Source organism: Aspergillus aculeatus (genome assembly GCF_001890905.1).
Source record: "Aspergillus aculeatus ATCC 16872 unplaced genomic scaffold ASPACscaffold_11, whole genome shotgun sequence".
NCBI classification, from domain to species: Eukaryota; Fungi; Ascomycota; class Eurotiomycetes; order Eurotiales; family Aspergillaceae; genus Aspergillus; species Aspergillus aculeatus.
The window spans coordinates 119,055-137,979 of NW_017962986.1; the positions used below are offsets into that span (position 1 = coordinate 119,055).

The 18,925-nt window shown below is 52.1% G+C and overlaps 4 protein-coding genes across 4 annotated transcripts; 2 read left to right on the forward strand and 2 right to left on the reverse strand.

Moving 5' to 3' along the window:
* Positions 1 to 684: 684 nt before the first annotated feature.
* On the forward strand, positions 685 to 2,641 carry ASPACDRAFT_31344 (ER oxidoreductin; the record flags this gene model as incomplete). Its single annotated transcript, XM_020199804.1, has 3 exons — positions 685 to 798; positions 893 to 2,457; positions 2,518 to 2,641. 3 exons carry the CDS (start codon positions 685 to 687, stop codon positions 2,639 to 2,641), a joined length of 1,803 nt encoding a protein of 600 aa, XP_020054549.1.
* Positions 2,642 to 3,254: 613 nt separating this feature from the next.
* Positions 3,255 to 5,144, forward strand: pex13 (peroxin PEX13). Its single transcript, XM_020205488.1, has 3 exons — positions 3,255 to 3,322; positions 3,384 to 3,881; positions 3,937 to 5,144. Exons 1-3 carry the CDS (start codon positions 3,271 to 3,273, stop codon positions 4,701 to 4,703), a joined length of 1,317 nt encoding a protein of 438 aa, XP_020054550.1. The 5' UTR covers positions 3,255 to 3,270; the 3' UTR covers positions 4,704 to 5,144.
* A 2,887-nt stretch (positions 5,145 to 8,031) lies between these two features.
* ASPACDRAFT_61743 (uncharacterized protein) lies at positions 8,032 to 9,401 on the reverse strand (the record flags this gene model as incomplete). Its single annotated transcript, XM_020203695.1, has 4 exons — positions 8,032 to 8,264; positions 8,393 to 8,482; positions 8,541 to 8,857; positions 9,109 to 9,401. 4 exons carry the CDS (start codon positions 9,399 to 9,401, stop codon positions 8,032 to 8,034), a joined length of 933 nt encoding a protein of 310 aa, XP_020054551.1.
* A 7,222-nt stretch (positions 9,402 to 16,623) lies between these two features.
* ASPACDRAFT_61744 (beclin 1) lies at positions 16,624 to 18,331 on the reverse strand (the record flags this gene model as incomplete). Its single annotated transcript, XM_020203696.1, has 2 exons — positions 16,624 to 18,173; positions 18,247 to 18,331. 2 exons carry the CDS (start codon positions 18,329 to 18,331, stop codon positions 16,624 to 16,626), a joined length of 1,635 nt encoding a protein of 544 aa, XP_020054552.1.
* Between the last annotated feature and the right edge of the window lie 594 nt (positions 18,332 to 18,925).

Consider the following 18,925-nt stretch of genomic DNA (forward strand, 5'->3'; position numbering starts at 1 on the left):
CGGGTGGGTTTGCTCACTTGGCCGGAAGTAAATGCATACTCTAACTCTCTGGTATCAGGAGTCAGGATAATTAATAATCTAAGATTCTGGCAGAGACCAACAGGAACCGAAGTCAGGAGGTTAGAGGCGCAAGGCGGGCGGCGATAAACCGATATCGAACCGTCGGAAAGGGACTCTTTATTATGATTATTATGATTATTGATGACTACTTGCGGGTCATGCAACTCCGCGCCGCCACCGAGGACAGCTTGTCCACTTCGCAACAGCAACTGCAACCTCTCTCTCATTCTTTCTCTTCTTGACTAACTGACCTCACATCCCTCGTTCTCCCTTGTATTAGTGATCGCGCACCAGTCCTTGATCTAACTCTCGTTTTGGTGGTGACACTGATTGCAATTATTTGTGGCTCGGCCCCGCGAAAAGTGTCAATTTGGCCTGAAACTGTTTACTTGCTCCCCGGAGTACTTCGGCTCGACTTGCCCTTGCCGTTGATGATCTTCATGTGAAGGTCAATCCCGACTTCGAATTTCCGCCAACTATAGTCTATCCAAACAAACACATACCTGAAAGTGACCTCAGCACATTTGCTGGGATCTCGCCTTTGTCTGTCGTTTCGGAAGAGCTCGTGCTCTGCCTCCGCCACACGCCCGTTTCTTGATTTCTGTTGCTTTTGCACGCAGCAAGATGCGTTCTGCGGCCAAATTTTTCTATCTGGCTGTATTTGCCCTCTCTGCGCGCATCAACGCTGAGAGCCATGAGGGCAAAGCCGGCCTACAGTATGGCCATGACAAATGCGCGGTAAGTCACAACAAACTTCTGGATTCTGGCCGTCCAGCCGGCTTTTCTCTCGAGTCAATTGAGAGGCGATGAGACTGATCGTGTTTTGTTCTAGCTTGACCCTACCGCTATGGTGTCCGACGCTTGTGTTTCCTATACGACTCTCGATGCGTTAAATGATCAAGTCTACCCTCTCCTTCAGTCTATCACCCAAGAAACCGACTTCTTCTCATATTACCGTCTCAACCTCTTCAACAAGGTCTGTCCATTCTGGTCGGACGCCAACAGCATGTGTGGAAACATCGCATGCTCAGTTAATACAATCGAATCGGAGGAAGACATCCCCTTAACATGGCGGGCAGAGGAGCTGAGTAAACTCGAGGGACCCAAGGCTGGTCATCCAGGTCGAAGGCAGCAAAAAGAGCGACCCAGTGATCGTCCGCTCCAAGGGATGCTGGGTGAAAACGTGGGAGAAAGTTGTGTCGTCGAGTACGATGATGAATGCGACGAGCGAGACTACTGCGTCCCCGAAGATGAGGGCGCCAGCAGCAAAGGAGACTACGTCAGTTTAGTGGACAACCCCGAGCGATTTACTGGCTATGCTGGTATGGGCGCCCACCAGGTCTGGGATGCGATCTATCGCGAAAACTGTTTCCTCAAGCCAACCTCCCAGCTGGAGCTGTCGCCCAATCCCCAACTGGGCAATCTTGAAGCCATGAACGACTTCCGCAGTGTGCTACAACAGGAATTGAAGCGCCCGGATCGTCTTCCCCTAGACAATGAGTGCCTTGAGAAGCGGGTCTTCCATCGCCTCATCAGTGGAATGCATGCCTCCATCTCGACGCATCTCTGCTGGGACTACCTCAACCAGACGACTGGGCAGTGGCACCCCAACCTGCAATGTTTCAAGGAGCGCTTGCACGACCATCCCGAGCGCATCTCCAACCTGTACTTCAACTACGCTCTGGTGTCCCGGGCTGTGGCAAAGCTGCAGAAGCACCTGAAGAGCTACAACTACTGTACCAGCGACCCCGAACAAGATACTCAAACTCGGGAGAAGGTGTCGAGGTTGACTGCCACCCTTGCCGAGCGGCCTCAGATCTTCGATGAGAACATCATGTTCCAGGACCCAAGCGCCCTTGGTCTGAAGGAAGATTTCCGCAATCGCTTCCGCAATGTTAGCCGGCTGATGGACTGTGTCGGGTGCGACAAGTGCCGTCTCTGGGGCAAGCTTCAGGTCAACGGATACGGAACCGCTTTGAAGGTGCTCTTTGAATATGACGAGACCAAGAACGGCGAGAACCCCTTGCTGCGCCGGACCGAACTGGTGGCGCTGATCAACACCCTTGGTCGCATCTCCCACAGTGTCGCCGCAGTCCGGAGCTTCCACCGTGCCATGGAGGTCGGAGACGGCGAGGTGTTCTCGATCCCCGCCAGCATTGCGTCGAAGGACCGTGGCGACAAGAAAACCCGACGCCTGCTCAAGGACGGTGGCTCGACGTTCTACTACGAGAACGACGATGAGGACTTTGTGTATATCTCCGAGAAGCTTCCTTGGGAACGGGTTCGCGAACGCCGCGATACCGACACCCTCTGGGACGATATCAAGGCCGAATTCTCCATTGTCTGGGATACATATGTCTATGTGCTGAAGAGCTGGGTCAACGTTCCGAAGACACTGTAAGTAGCAGGCCCTTCACCCTAACAGGATTGTCCTCATGCTAACTTCGCAAATCATAGGGTTGAGATTATCGTGATCGAGATCGCCCGTGTGTGGAATTATTGGCTGGGACTTCCGGTGCCGCCACGCGCATGGAAGGTCCGTACTCCTCGAGCGGCCATGCCACCGCGCGATGAGTTGTAGGCTGTCTTGCTTGTGGTCAATGTTGTAGACATATTCCTTTCTGCCTTATTGTGGGGTGGATGGCTGATTTTGCATCGTTCGGAGTTTTGGACTGGCTGGCGATATGCCACCTACTGTATTATAACTTATTGGGATGGAGCAATTGTTGTTTGCTGATTAGAATAAGATATCCCTGATTGACCTGTGCCAATGCAATGCAGACGAAAGAAATTTTAGAGAATGAGTATAGAATGAGTAAGTAAACCGTTTGTGGATGAACCGAGACTCGGAGAAAGCCCCAGACTGAGATCAAATCAACCTCGGCCCAGCGGGCGGGCCGCCGACCGAGAGACCACATGCAGCGGCAGTTCTTTTCTCCTCTTTGTGACTCCACCTTCTCTTCCCTCCGCCTTCTTCCCTCCACCGCCTCCCCAACTCCATCTTTACGTTTGGCTATCTCTCTCTCTCTCCCTCTCTCTCTCGCTCTCGTCTCTCGTCTCCCCTTCTCCACCCACTCCCTCACTCTCAAACAACTACTGTCCTTTCCACCCTCTCGACTTCGCCTCCCACTCCTAGTCTCGCCCGACCGGCCTCTCGCGGGTTACTGCCCATGCGAGACTGTTGAGGTACCAGCACATTCCCGCTTATCAATGGCCTCGGTTTCGCCACCCAAACCGTGGGAAAGAGCCGGCGCTACGGCTGGTAGGAGCACCACAAACTGATTCTTTCCAGCTCGGTGCATTCTTACTGACCTCACAATCAGGATCTGTCGCAACCACTACACCCGCCACGGCTGGTCCAGCAACGATGACGGCCTCTTCGCCAGCCTCGGCCGCAACCACCGGCGCCGCTTCAACCTCCACGTCTGCCACCCCTGATCTCCCATCTCGCCCCGACACTCTGAATGCCGTCGTGAACCGCACAGCATCCAATTACTCGCCATACGGAGCTTCTCGGCTCGGCACCAGTCCCTACGGTGGCTATGGTGGCTACGGGGCCTACTCTTCACCATACTCTCGCTTCGGGACGATGGGGTCAATGTATGGCGGCTATGGAGGCTACGGCGGGATGTACGGCGGCATGGGAGGGATGTATGGCGGTGGCATGCCTGGAGATCCGAACGACCCGAACAGCCTGACCAATTCCTTCAGTCAAAGCACACAGGCGACTTTCCAAATGATCGAGAGCATTGTCGGTGCGTTTGGTGGTTTCGCCCAGATGCTGGAGAGCACCTACATGGCGACCCACAGCTCGTTTTTCGGTATGTTGCATCGTTTTGTCCTGGTGGGATGTACATATGCTGATCTTATGTGAAGCCATGGTCTCCGTCGCGGAGCAGCTTGGCAACCTCCGCAACACCCTGGGCTCTGCTCTCGGCCTCTTCACCTTGATCCGCTGGTTCAGAACCTTGATCGCAAAGATCACCGGTCGTCCGCCGCCGGCGGATGCTACGGCTCTCACGCCGGCTGCATTCGCGGCTTTTATGAATGGCCGTTCCGTTGCCGCGACCTTGCCCGATGGCTCTCCCGCCCCGCCGAAGCCTTCGAAGAAGCCTTTCTTCATGTTCCTGATCGCCGTCTTCGGCCTTCCGTACCTGATGGGCAAGCTCATCAAGGCTCTCGCACGCTCACAGGAGGAACAGCGGCGTCAGATGATGCTCGGTCCGAATGGCGAGCCCGCGCAGCAGGTACCGCTGGATCCCTCCAAGCTCGACTTCTGCCGCGTGCTGTATGACTACACCCCCGAGGCCCAGGAAAGTTCTGGGATTGACCTGGCCGTCAAGAAGGGCGACATTGTCGCTGTCCTCAGCAAGTCGGACCCCATGGGTAACGCATCGGAGTGGTGGCGGTGCCGTGCCCGGGACGGTCGTGTCGGATACCTCCCTGGACCGTACCTGGAAACCATCCAGCGCCGTCCCCATCAGCAGGCCATCACTTCGGGCAGTGAAGCCACCAGCCGCAGCAACTCGCTACGAGCTCACGTGACCGACGAAGTGGCGGACGCGACCGTCAAGCCCGAGTTGAAGGGCAAGATGGGCGATATCTCGCCAGAGAGCTTTCAGAAGAGCGCATTCTACTCCTAATCTCGACGTTACCTTCTGCTCGGCATTGTAATCTTTTTCTTCATTCACAGACAGCACGGACTGCGTGGATGCCGGCCCGGGGGCGCAACCCAGGTCGATTGACTCTGATTGATTGACGACGAACGTTTTTCTCAGTGTTTTACGGATTTCTTTTTTCTAGCGTTGGGCGTGGTTCATGGTTCAGATGTACTTCTTACTAGTTGTTTTAGCGAAACGGAAGAGACGCACCGCACTAGGTTTGTGCTCTTTCAGTTCTCACCATTGATTTCCTTGGGTGTTCAGACCGGTGTACATGGGAGTTAAAAGTGTGCCTATCTTGCGAGAAGATTCAAACATTTCCATCGTGTTGGATGAGAGCGATGATTGGACTGGTTTACGGGAGCAGGTCTAGCATTGGGGCGATGACTGTAGCTGTAACTGTAGCGGTGCTCGTGGAACCAGTCAAGAACAATGAGTGAGCAGCTCATGGAATCCACCCTAACTACGTACTAGTACTGCTTTAGACCTCCTCGGATTCTGGCGTGAAGAAGAAAGACCCTGAGGATGGGCGGGAATGACCAGTACCAGTACAGATATCCCCAGTCAAAATCCATCCCATATCGGACGGAGTATTCTCCACACTCGAACTGGGTATGAGTACCAGTACCTTGGAAGGAGGGGTATACTTGGGAAGTCAAGCGGGATGGGATCATCCCACCCACTTGACAGCCACATGTGTGATATCCTCCGATACTGGTGCATGGGTGGTGATGATGGTGGTGGTGGTGGTGGTGGCGGTGGCGGATTTAGAACCTAAGCCCTGGGGCGGTGCGCGCGGAGAGGGGTGGGGAGGGGCGGGGGAGGGGGGTGGTGGGGGGTTGTTGTGTACAACAGTACAGTGCAGTACAGCCCATACTATCCTGGGCAGTGACCTCCAAGCTACCTAGGAATCTGTACCGGGATATCTGTTGCTCTACTCATGCTATGGCTATGGCCATGTCCATGTCCATGTCCATATATCCATCTCTAACTTACAGTCTGCGTTGAAACTGCATCTCCCAGCTCTGGTCTCCTGAGTAAAACGCACGCACTAGGTTGCAGTAAGTGCACTAAACCAAGTCAGTCACCGTGCGACGACTTCGAAGGGGATGAAATCCGAATCCGATGGACATTTCCTATTGAGTGGGATATAGTCTGCATTGCACGGGATGGAACCCGTAGAATCGAGTGTTTATGCTGGGGTACCTGGACACAGTCAGTCGCAATCACAGTATACCGTGCAAGAAATCAAAACCCCTACTTATCCCTTGATCATTCCCTGAACAAGTAAGTATAGTACTATGCAGTGCCCGCAAGTACTGTCATATCTGATTGAAGGACCTCACCTCACTCAGCCATACCCTGGGGATTGGGTGGATTGGTGGTTCCTTTTCGCCTCCTGTCTTGAGAGTGGTCACCTACGCCAGGAATCCTAGTGCCTATATAGTAAGTATCGTAGTGGTGGTGGGCTTAGATTCTCTTCCACCCAATGGCATGGGGTGGAATCGGAAGTGGGCTCAGAGGGCGATCTCTTGCGTATGGCTTTGTCTACTATGTATAGTACTTACTACAGTGGTGGGAGTACAGCACAATACTAAATAGGTAGGTATATGGGTAGGTGGGTGGGCAGAGAATGCAATCCTTTATCAACAGTACCTACAGTACTTAGTGTGAGTTGTGTTTGTTCTGAGTTCGCAGAATCGTAAAGTACGATACAGTCACCCACCTCACTTGGATCACTTTAGTAAGATCAATGTACATGTACTCCCTTTCTACTCCATACTCTCCCGACATAAAGTACTCTTCCCTGTTCCCACCCAGCAGTTATGATTGACCACTGATCGGCAGCTCGGGGCGCGATCAGATCGTCTTTACCTGGATACATATATGTACAAACCGTCTACTGCACTTGGGTGGGAGGCAGGCTTAAGCACCTGCCGCCGGAGCAGCGCAGAGAAAAGTACCATTTTATCATCCTGTACTTCTAGACTTGCGCACTATCCCACCCTCCACTTTCCACTCCCACATTTGTAGACCCCCTTTTGCCTTTGTGCTGCAAGTTGATTGGCGGACTTGGGTTATGCGAGAAACCGGATTTCAGGTCCAAATGTACATGCACCCTTGGCATGGTTCAGTCTGGAACTATCATGCGTCGATGCGTCCGTCGGACTGGCGAAAAGACTTCGGGCATGCTGATTCCGGTGGGTTCTCAGAAAAAGGCGAATAACTCGGCGGTGACCATGTCAATATTGTCGCAAGATATTTGTGTAGGTCGAGACGCGAGATCTATTGAGGCGAACGTAAGAGGCTGTTCGGAAAGTGTCGATTGTAGTCTGCATGTCTGCATTAATCCTTCTTTGCTGCTGTTGTGATCGTTCTTCTTTCAGTCCGGGTCGGCTGTTGTCTGCGTATCCTCCCTAACCACCCTTCAGTCGTAGCATCCTTTCCCATTCCCTAAGTAGAGTCTAAACGTGCGTCGAGACGGCTCGAGCAAGACTCTTGGCAAATGCGGCATATCCAGAGACTTGGCGTAAGTTGGTGTGGAGCATAAGGTATAGTGAGAAAACTCTCACGCCGGACACGAACTTTGGCATCTCAACCGGTACGCAGCAAAGACTGGCTGTCGATTTGAAGAGCCAGGTTGGTCGCTGCACGGCGCTGACTGGTCGGAATGAGTGACGGAGTGGACTGCAACTGTAGCCTTCGCGCGTGCATGTCATAGATGATCCACAAGCCAAAAACCTCACGCGATCAAGTTGGGTCTGATGGTGTCCTAGCTCTAGGCTATCCATCAATGGTGGCCGTCAGCTGAGTCGTTGGTAAATCGTTCAACGTGGTCAATAATAGTGCTTCGGTCCAGAAGCGTGAGGTAGAAGGCCGAGGCAACCGTAAAGCAGCCAGTGACTAAAGCAGCAACCATTAGATAAACATACCAGCTCGGACCAGATGTCTCCCGTTTATCTTCTTAGGTGTACCAAGACCTACACTAGACCTTTTCTCCCCAAAAAAAACTAGACCATAGATGCTCTATATAGTAGGCAATTTGCAAAGTAAGAAAAAAGGACATGTGAAGTTGTAAGTATGACAGTGGGGAGTGATGCAGGACGCGAAGTGGCGATAACTGGTAGTGATCACAACATCATCTGAAGCACAAGACAAGCCAATTGCCTGGGCTTTAGAGCAGAAAGATGAGAAACGTGCATCAAGGACCGGACAGTTTCCAAACATACGTATCATACCATCGAAGGTGTGACTAGTGGAAGCGGCAGGTCATCGGCCAGAGGGGTATCGGCGATTCGAGGAAGGGACATTACTGTGATAGATCGTCATGCGGAGAAGTGAACTGAGACATGGTCTGGTCAAGGGTCCTGGACAGAGTCAAGAGTTGGCCTTGAAACACATCGAGCGCCTTCCAGTAGTCTTCGTCAGGGAGGGCATTGGATAGCGGCTTGGGTGGCGCGGAGGGAGTAGGTGAAACCGGTAGAGGTTGGGCATGGTCCACTTCCGGCTCGGGGAGTGGCTCGAGCTTGAGCTTTTCATCGTCTGCATTTACTTGATTAGTCTAGCTCTCCTACCTAGAAGCGCGATGCTCGTTGAGACATGCAAACGGCATGGCAGGAGCACTGTAGGACAAATGCTACAAGGGCGGGGCGGGGGGGGGGCTTCCTCACGAAAACGAGATGGCGTTTCGGTCGAGGGCGACAGGGTCATAGCTCTCTCATCGGGCTCCGGTGTGTAGTATTCGATGTCTGTAGGGGTCTCTGTGACGCAGCATGAGCGATGCATGCACAACAAGTCACTCGGGACCGAAAAGCTTACCTGGCTCAGGGCTGGTGGGAAGATTTTGGTGTAACTCTTGCTGCGTTTGCGGAATCGCTGGTTGATTCTCCACGCTCGGGTGGATGGTATTTGGATGGACGCTCTCACGAGGATCATCCAACTCCCAGTGGTTGCCATATCTACGGACAAAGCGGGAGATGCGCTTCGTGTCGACCGTCTTGCCAGCCACTCGAAACGCCGTCCGCTTGCCCTCTGCAGCTCGCCTTTGTTGCTTGCGGAGCATGATATGGACTTCTTTGGCCTTGATGTTTTTGCGAACATTCCACGCGGCCAGGCGGTCTTTGTATTGTTTTTCTCTATAAGCTTCCAAGTCAGGGGATGGTCCTCAATTGAGTGGTACTCATGGGTGGAGAATTGGGGAGAAAAAGCAAAAAGCGATGACGATCAGCGCGCACTGTCCCATTTTTTCTCTCGATCTTTATCACAGATGCAGAAAGGGGGCCTCTTGCACTGGCAGGGTCGGGGAGAGTCAAAACAGCAAGTGGAAGCATGACAGGCAGAGAAGTGTCAGGGGAGAAGACTGAGAAAAGGAAACGGAAGGCTATACGATGCTTCAAAGCTATAATTTTCGAGCATATATTGCCTCACATCACGGAGCTTCAAGTGATCATCGCGGTAAAGACTTTGAATGATCTCCCGATAAGAAGTCCAATCCTCGGATTTTCGAGGTTTAAACTTGTTTTTATAGGAAGACGAAGAAGAAATGGTAGGGGTGGGTGTTGTCGTGGTGGTGTTGTTGGCGGTCGTGGAAGTAGAAGAGGTTGTTGCTGTGGTTGTGGTGTTGTTGATGGTGGAGGTAGTCGAGGGAATGGAAGAAACGGGAGGCAGGGAGCCATTCATCCTGAATTGGTGACTGGGTACTTTCTAAGGGCTCCGCCTTTCATACTCTGGATCCAGTCTGGACCCTTTTCGAATTGATGGATTAAAAGTTGCGCCTCCACCGCAGTTAGTTCTCCTGAAAGAACGGGGCTGTTGCGGACTGTGGACTCTGGGATCAAATACTGGGGGGGAACGGAGGAGTGGATAATGGTGGTGGTGGTGGTGGTGGTAAGGGAGAAGAAGTAGAAGCGTTCAGGAGCGGTAGCGCGGAAATGCGAGCCGAAAGAGGATCTTTTCAGTCGTGGCAGCAGAAGGAAGTAGATACTAAGAGCGATTCTGTAGATGTGGTCCGATGCAATGACAGAAAGCGTTATCGAGTCAGTTGCGGCCGGAAAAATGGACGGAAGATGCAATGATATAGTAGATTTGGAGGCGATCAAGAGGGAAGCAAGAGGCGGGGGGAGGGGAAGAAAGAAGAGTTGAAGGTGTCACGGTGTCGAACAGTCAAGGCGATGAAGCTTTGCCCCAGTCACCAGCGAGATTGGCTTGGAGGAAACCCCCAGAGTGGATAGAAATCGGAAATAGTCGTGGTGATAGTAGCTGTCATTCCCTCAGCATATAATCCACGAGATTATTGATTATTCCGGTTGCTACTGCTTTCTAAACATGCTCGCATTTCGAGAAAACGGAACCAACACCGAAAAAAGAAACAGGAAAAGAGAAAAGCGAAAAGAGAGAGAAAAAAAAAAAGGAAAAGGAAAAAGAAAAAGAGAAAAAAAGAAAAGCCCAGAAAAGCGATGAGAAAAATAGAAAACCAAAAAGAAATTATGACCCCAGTCACTGCAATGGTCAGGTCAGGTCGGGTCAGGGCTGGAGGGAAGGAAGGAAAGTTCTAGGTAGGTATGGATTGTAACTATGGACTGGACTGGACTGGACTGGACTGTATGGACTGAGTGCATGAGTACTGTCTGTACCTACAATACTGTAGGTACCGCCCTGCTTCCACCAACTACGAACTGTCTGGAAGTTCGTAATGAGCATCCAGATTTCTTACTTAAGCTACAGACATTGAGCTAGAACTATGATTGTCTATCTTCCACTCAAACGCTGCCAACAAACAGAGACCGGCAACCATCCTTCCTTCCTTCATCCATTCACGGCGGGAATTCAACGGTTGAAGCCAGTGAGTTTGACCAAATTAGGTACTAGGTGATTTGAGAAGGCTACTGGACTGTACAATGTTCTTGTAGATGATTGTCATTGGATAATGTATCTCGGTCGATATCTCATTGAATACTCCCGGAGTAGTGAGTATCTCGAGATCTCAGCTCAGTATCAAGTGGAGGGGAGGGGAGATGTGAAAAGAGCATCCAATCACTAACTAACTGATGGATGGAAAGCAAAGAGGCACAGGGCAACCGGGGAGTGGTTCGCCGCTGGGGTAAGATCCACCCCGGGCCACTATTACCCGCGCTAAATAAAAAGTACGACTGCTGACTGGCGAGGCAGTAAAGACATCCGCTTGCCTGATGCGGCGACGTGCTGCTGGTGCTGCTGGAAAAGCCCGCGGATGTTGTGATCCCTGCTGCCGCGCCCCAATCACGGACCCTTTGGACATGGTCCGTGTACTTTTGTCACGTTCCCGTCTGTCTGCTGGCCCTTCCCCCCCTTATCCTTCAAAAACATACGTACGTCGAGTACGTACGTAGTACTCCGTACCTAGTACCTTCAGGATAGGGAGCAGGTATGTCCACGGTACAGTACTTACCCCCCTAACTATATCCCGCCTACCGTTTCAGTGTGTCGAGCAACAGACAGACGGCAGACTTCTTACCATTTTCGTCTAGTCTGCCGATGTCTGGTGGGAAGGGAAGGAAGGAAGAACAAGAGGAAAGAAACCCTTCAAGCTGGGATCAAACAATTGAAACAACCACTCTCACGCCCCTCTTCTTCCGAGGCAATGCGGAACATGAACCCTCCCCCAAAGCGATAGACAAGAATAGACCCAGATGGTGGTGATCCCTTCCAGACAGTCCTGCGCCATTTCTGCAGGTGCATCTACTGGGGATCATAAATCCGCTGCTATAGTTACCTTACTGTTGCTCGTCGCGCGTGCTTCTTCCGCAGATTCTTTTCCCTTGGATGGAAATCCCAAGTCCAGAAGAACAAAAGCACAGTGCTTTTTGAGCATGGCAGGGATCTGACTACGCTCACGACTGGATCGACCAGTACTTACTCCTTAGCCTCATCCTGGCCGGTTTGGCGCCAGAATCCAACCTGCACTCTCGAAACGCTCTAGGGCCCATCCGGGCAAAAAGGGCCTGGACACACGCTGCGACCCAGCACCCACTGTCGGTTTCTCTGAATACTCATCCGTACTGTCAACCACAAGCATGTTTGAATCTTTATGGTTTCATCATCCCCGATAGATGAACCATCACTGCCAAACGCGAGCTACACAAATCATTGGAGGCTGTCAGGCATGATCCGAGGGAAGCCTCTGACCGGTGTGGCAAAGTGGGATCATGCCCCGATGGGGAGCTAGAATGAGGCCTGAGCTTTGAAGAGCAAAACCTTCAGGTTCATCGTCGCTGTGGCTTGGACGCTATCCAGATCCGGCAGAGACTGATAAGTGAGTATTCAATAAAAACTGCTGGTAAGTCAATTTCTTTGTCATCATCATCCACCCCCCTCCCCTCCCCCCCCTCCAGTCATTCCAACCAGAATTAGTAACTTGATGTAGTTACTGTAACCACTACTAAATAATTATTCGAGAACTGGAACAGATCAGGGAACGTTCGGCCCGTCATGTTGGCGGCTCGGATCGGAGGTCCGCCCGTTGATTGAACCAAAAGATTTGACGGGGATGCAAAAATACAAGACAGTACGTATGTACTCAGCGAGTTAGTGGATGAATGGACGAGTGGGCCATTCTTGTTCAGCTTACCGAATGGGCCTGAGCACCAATCCATAATCCATTTGGCATTCACCCATTCATCCATCCACCCATGATCCATTATTCTCTAAGTTACTCTTTCCTTCCTCGAGGGGGTGGAGGGGGGTGCAGTGGGCAATCCTCGTTCTTGATCTTCACTAACCGTACCTTACTTCGTACTTAGCAGAAAGTAAGTTCTTCTTCACCCATCATTGTCCTTCGTCTTCTTCGCCCCCTCCCTCTCAACTCTAGCCAACATTTGGAGATTAACCTCGCCACTAGACTATGGATGAGAGCCTGCTTGGCTGTAATATTTACAAACAACAAATTGAAAATTGGGACTTTTGGTACTTGGTAACTGATGACATCAGCCAGGCGCATGGAGGGTCTCCGACCAAAGCACAGACTAACAAAAGAGGATGGGTGTGGGTATGCCTTCTCCGGAAAACAATGACAGCCCATCGCCAAATCTCACTCACTCTGCGCGTACCCTCATGTCTAGTACCGGTACAAATCAGGAAGAATAGTTAACGGCTATCCTGTCATCAATCTTCCGATACCGCATTGCAGGAAAGATCATAGGGTCAGGCCATTCCACCCCTGATAGCATGGGTCTCGGTCTGCGAGAAGTTAGCTATTGTTTCCCCTGGCCCTTGCTTTCATTTTCCATTCCCTTTCTAACCCTCAGGGGCCTTTCTTGATGGCGGATGCGAGCTGCCTCTTTTTCTCTCTCTCCCTTCTCACTGACCAGTCAGAAGTATTCCAGGGATTCGGCCGATGGGCGGCCATGTGCCACACACTCAGGGCTCTCGTACAGTTATACTACCTGTGCTCGCCTTCAGAACTCAATTCTTATAAAGGCAGTTGTGGCCGACGGGGCTTCGTCAACTCCCATGAAGGGGAGTTCAATTCGCGCGCATTCACGAATTGACCTCTACCGGCCGAAGTATCAGTGGCTGGCCAGTAGCCGGCCACGGTTGACGGTAGATGAGATAGAATGGAACCGCGGGTGGGCGGAGGAGGGTAGCGTGAGGTCCTACGCGGAAGAATGCCGTAGAAGCGACCAAGAGGCTATCCACTGGGTGTCTAACCTGTCGCTCGGCCGCAGGCAACTCAGCTCACATGCTTCGGTCGGTTGTCTCCTGTGTCGGCTACACAGGTGTCCATGTCCAGAGTCAACGCCGGACGTTCGGTAAAGTCAGAGAATGCATCTCCTGTATCTGTATGAGGTAAAGTGGTCACCCACCGACAAGGTGAGAAAACGCGCAGGTTCCTGTTGATGAAAAACCATGCGTCGGCCACAGCGTGTCTCTGCCTTGCATTGATTGTTAGCTGCTGCTGCTGCTGCTGCTGCTGACGGCGACATAGAAAGAGAGAAGAGGGAGAGATTAAAGTACTACTGCGTCGAGTAAATCTTGACGGCGCTCAAGACTGACACTAAGGGCAGGCTGAGTGTACTGTAGACATCCGGGGCCATGAAATTGATTGGCTCGTCCGGTTTTCCTCGCATTGTACAGTTGATTAAATCCCTCCCTCCCGCCCATTTCACATCCACCACTGTTATAAGTAGAGTTGTTCCTCACGTCAGATGTCCATCTCCAGATCTCGACTTTTATTGCCCTGCTCATATTAGCCACCACCACAGTAGGCCTGGGGTATAGTACCTCGCACCATTCGTCGACTACTACACGCGCCGATGGCGTACCCCTGTTATCAAATACAACTCGGTTCTCCGTATTTGTTCAAGCACAATCGCAGATCTCATCACGGGTCAATCTATCTGTTACTGAAACTAACCATATACCAACAACCTTCACGTTTCTCATCTCCAAATTACTAAAGACCTTACTCCTAAATACTAAAGACTAAGAAGCAACACTAATCAACCGCACAAGCAGAACCCCAAAGCCCAAGCAAAAAGACCCCTCTTCCCCCTCTGAATGCCCCGAATCTACTATCAACACATGCATCATCCTCTACTAAACCACAATCTCCATCTCATAGCACCACTACCGATAACAACCATCGTACCCAAATGACTAACCAAATACTAAGTAGCGTTTAGGGGCACCAGTACAGTACACAAACATCCAAAACCCAAACCCCAGAACCGACACCAAACAACAAGGAATAGCACAACCCAAGCAAGGGCTTCTCTCCCCCCCCCCCTTTCCCGCACCCTCTCCCCGCCGGAAGCCAACATAACATACTGCAGCCAGGAAAAGGCAACCGGCTGAGTCACAGAAGCCAGAGTTTTCAAGATCAAGATCTAGATACAGAGTAGTGTACAAAGTATGCTGATGCCGCCGGGGTATATAGTATGTTAGGATGTTTCACCTTACTTTAGTACCTTGAGTATGTATGTAAGTCAGTAAGTAGGTGGAGTTGCATATCGGGCCTTCCGATGATTCCTCCGCCCATCTTATGAGCAGATCCTAGGATTTATTCTACCCCGGTAAAGACTGGAATGGGATAGGATCCCAGATTTTTCGTTGTGCACTGCGTGGGTATGGGATTGACGGGTGGGCTTCAACTATTTACTACTCCCCACGTATCCACGGTGCTGTAACTGTACTATGTACTTTTATTATATTTGAGTAGATAGAGATCTAGTTGAAACTTGGAAACTGTAGTCTACGGTAAGTATCAAGCGTAATAGTCTAGTTTCCTTTGCGCAGTGCGATGCAGTGCAGTGCAGTCTAACTGATTGTGTATTGTGTGGTGTGGGTGCACCGGTGCACGCGGGATGTTCTTGTAGCGGCAGGCCGGATGACCAGTGACTTTCCGTACATACTCTATCTATCTGCCCTCCCCAGTGGAATTAGGTACTGGATTCCGAGAACGAGAACAAGAACGGAGTCTATTTCTAACAATGGAACATAGAAATCCAAAGCGCGACGCGACTCGAATCAAACAAATCCCCCGAAAGGGCAGATCTCCAGATGCGGATTCCAGGGCCTGCTCTGACCAGTAACTTACTTGGGATAGTACTAAGTAACACTCAGTACCAAACACACTACTACCTACCTACCTTACCACCCTCAGTGGAAGGAACTGCAACACCAGAACCTTAGAACAGACTCGCCCTCGTGTCCCCCTTTCCTCTGACGCGGCCCGAAACGTTCGTTCCCCTTTCTCGATCATGACTTCTACAGAGTTGCCGGATTTCCGACGACTGGGAGACGTTGATAGGGAGTTGGATGATCGCTACGTACTGATCCCACTAGTCGATCGTGGAGTGTTATATCCCATCTCATCCGAGGGTCTAATTGTGGCTTTGTTATCTTATAGTCCAGTGCTTGTCTGTTTGTTTTCGGGTTTCTTTGTTCTCGTCTTGCTATGCACTGGAAGAAAAAAATTAAAAAAAATGGGACAGGGCTACCTGAGTATACTCCATCTGTCTTTCAAGCGAGCGCTGATTGGAGGGTTACAGGTCCAAGTCTGCAAAGAAATAATCACCGGGTACAGTGCTGGGTCGAGTGCGGTACTCACCATGAGAAAGCACAGGGAGCAGGACAGGAGCAGGGTCAGGAAACTGAAACAGAGAGACTGACTATTGCTACCCAGACAGAGAAACTCTTATCTCGCGAGTCGCTACAGATCAAATGTGTCAGGCAGGCAAGCAGACTAGAGGACGATCTCCCGTCCTTCCTCACATTGCTCGACCAAGGCAGCCAGCAGCCAGCAGCCAGCAGCCAGTCCCAAGAAACAACATCCAGAAAAAAAGGGTTATCAGCCATGCAGCGGCCCACTGTGTATCCCTGTTACCAACAAACCCTTTCTTCGCTCCAAACCGGCTTTTTTGTTGGTCCTCCTTTCTGCGGGGAAATTCCTATTTCTCCTTCTCTCACCGGAGCTTGCGTCGAGCCCTTTCCTTTTTCCTATCGAGGAAGATATCCCGCGCGATTTGGCCTTTGACCAGAGACATAGAGGTCGATGGAGCTTGACTACTGCGTGGTGTTGATCACCTGCCAATTTGTAATGGGTGCAACGCTCGTTCACAGTGGTGCTACTGGAGTACAACGCAAGGCAGAGCGAAATTGAGCCTGAAAGCAGCCGAAGAACCTGTTGCCATTGCGAGTCAGCAGGGGACAACGGCCAGGCAATGACTCGCCAGGCAGTGCGACTTCGTGGCAATCAATGCGAGCTGGCCAGGAATTGACAAATACCACTTCGCCGAACGTCTGTAGCTAGCACCTGAGACAGCGTTGGTTCGAATGGATGAATTTAGACTACTGCTAGTCACAAAGTGCTTCGAGGGCTGCCCTCGCTTCCGGCCGCGGCGTCAGTCCACTTAGCCACATGGTCTCATTTGGTAGGAGAACTGGCGGCCTGCTCTCCAGCTGCAACGGCCGCAGCGGCCACGGCAGCCGAGTTACTGGAGCCTGCACTGGCGACATTGCTGGCATGGGCTAGTAAGAACTTGCAGCAGGTGAGGGTATACTTGCAAGCACGCGTCCAAGTCTCATCGTTCTGGTTGAACCCAAGCTTGATGCTCGCATCGCCAATCCGGTCCTTTTTGATCTCATATGGCAGCTTCAGACCGGTCACCGCGGTGGACGTGTGACCTCGCCGATTCGAGGCCGCCGGCACCGGAGTCTTCTCCACAAACTCGCCCAATTGACGTAGACATTCCAGAAAAGCCACCATCCCGGCGTCAAACCGGCGGTGAAGCCACGGCAGGTTCAGCGGCAGCTCGCCCGACGAGAACAGATCCAGCGTGGTGACCTTATGCGCCACCGATGCCCCTGGGTTGCCTCCACCGATCACGGATTGAGCCGGAGATGTTCGGGACGGTTCGAGTCGGTCAATCCGAGACATCGAGCCCATCGGCTTGATTTGATACCCATGGAACTGAAACCCCAGCTTGCTAGCAATGGTCGCCAGTAGTAGAGCCGTCTGTCCCCAAGCAGCGTTGATCTCTGGCCAGTCGACCGACGGGTTAGCCAAGCGACCGAGTCGCAACCCGTTGATGGTACCGAAGTAGCCATCGTGCCCGATGCAGAAAGCATCATTGTAGACATTCGTCCTCTGTAGCCTCTCCAGCTGCCGGGAATCATGGTCATACTTCATGTTCAGCGCGTCGCGTTCGTTCTGGAACTCGGAAAGCGTGAGGGCGAAGGCATTGCGATCCCGCCAGAACTTCTCTTCCTCAAGATCCAGCTGACGGGATTCATCCTCCAGCCCGGCGATCTCCTCATCTAAGGCGGCCTTTTCCTTCTCGAGGGCCACAAGCTCCGCAAACGCAGCCTCCTCCGCAGCCAGCGTCTCCTGTAGAGACTGCTGCGCGGCGTCCAGCTCCTCCGTCGTCGGGACCGAGGACTTTAGATCGCGCAGAAAAGAGCTATATGCATCTCGCTCTTTCTTCGCGTCCGCCAGCCGTTTTTCCATCCCCTCCACTAGGAGATCGGTACATTCCAGACAGATAGGGTGATCAATGTCCGAACGGGCGGAGATGATGTCAAACAGCCGGGCGGTTCGTTCGACCTGGTCTGCAAATGACCCGTCGTCGATGCCTCCTCGACTATGATCATGGTTTGCAGGGTTGCCGCCGGGCCTGATGCCGTGTGACGAGCCGTCGCCGTTCCCATTCGTCCCGGGGATCATGCCGTGAGGCGGTCCGACTTGCGACTCGGTGAGCATCACGAACGACATGTTCCCGCTATCGCCGCGACCGAGTCTCGCAGGATGGGGTTGATTGCGAGCCGCCTGCCGCGGAGGGGGGATGGATCTTCGGTTGTACACGGGGGCCGTGGATTGCTTGGACACCCGGTCGTAGAGCTCCCGTCGTTCTTGCGGGTAGCTCGGCTTGGATGAAGAGTGGGCGCCATTTTCTGGGACAGATTTACCCGTAGAGCCTACAGAAAGCGTGCATGTCAGTTCAGTGCTGGACAGATACACATGGTGGAGGAATGTGATTACTGCACTTACCGACTAGCAGGTCGAAGGCAGCGGGATTGAGCGACTCGAGAGAGCCGTCCAGTTTGAGAGGCGTGCGGCAGTTCTGGCAATACATGGTTGCGAAGATGTTGACCGCAACTTCTCATTCATCCTCGTCTGGATAAGTTGAGGGTACTAGCTCAGCGTGGAGAAGAGGAGGTGGAGGGAAGATGGACATCAAGGGTGTTGTTGTTGTAAGACTAAGTGAACTGACTGATAAGTCGAGTGTAACCGTCGGTTCGGCAGGGGCAGACGAGACGTCATGCGGCACCCGGCGGTGGTGGAGGTGGTGGTGAATTGCGGGTGCGCGCGCCGCGTGTTTTTGGCTTCGTCCGCGGGGCCCTTCAAAAAAGAGCTGGCGAACCTTCACTATACGAATATCACCAATTGGTCGTGCTTCACCTCAAGGCAAACCACACCAGAACCCAGGCTGGCGACTGAAGATTTTGATTATCTACCTTCTTTAACCAGCGATTAGTCCTCTGCCTTGTGCCATCGATTTGCAACCTCACTGTCGTTGAATGAAAGCGCATACTCTCTTACTTAGAATTGACCGTCTATGTAGGCCATACTCCCCCTCCTCCTTTCGCTGACTCTTTCCTTATCTTCATTTGTGCACCTTCCCTTTCTTACTACGACCAGAGAAACACAAGCTAACAGTTTATCAGAT

Excerpts from the sequence above, each read along its gene's own strand:
- pex13 (XM_020205488.1), top strand. The coding sequence starts at position 3,271 with ATGGCCTCGGTTTCGCCACCCAAACCGTGGGAAAGAGCCGGCGCTACG. Across the intron at positions 3,323-3,383 it reads AAGAGCCGGCGCTACGGCTG|GATCTGTCGCAACCACTACA; the intron begins GTAGGAGCACCA and ends CCTCACAATCAG. Across the intron at positions 3,882-3,936 it reads GACCCACAGCTCGTTTTTCG|CCATGGTCTCCGTCGCGGAG; the intron begins GTATGTTGCATC and ends TCTTATGTGAAG.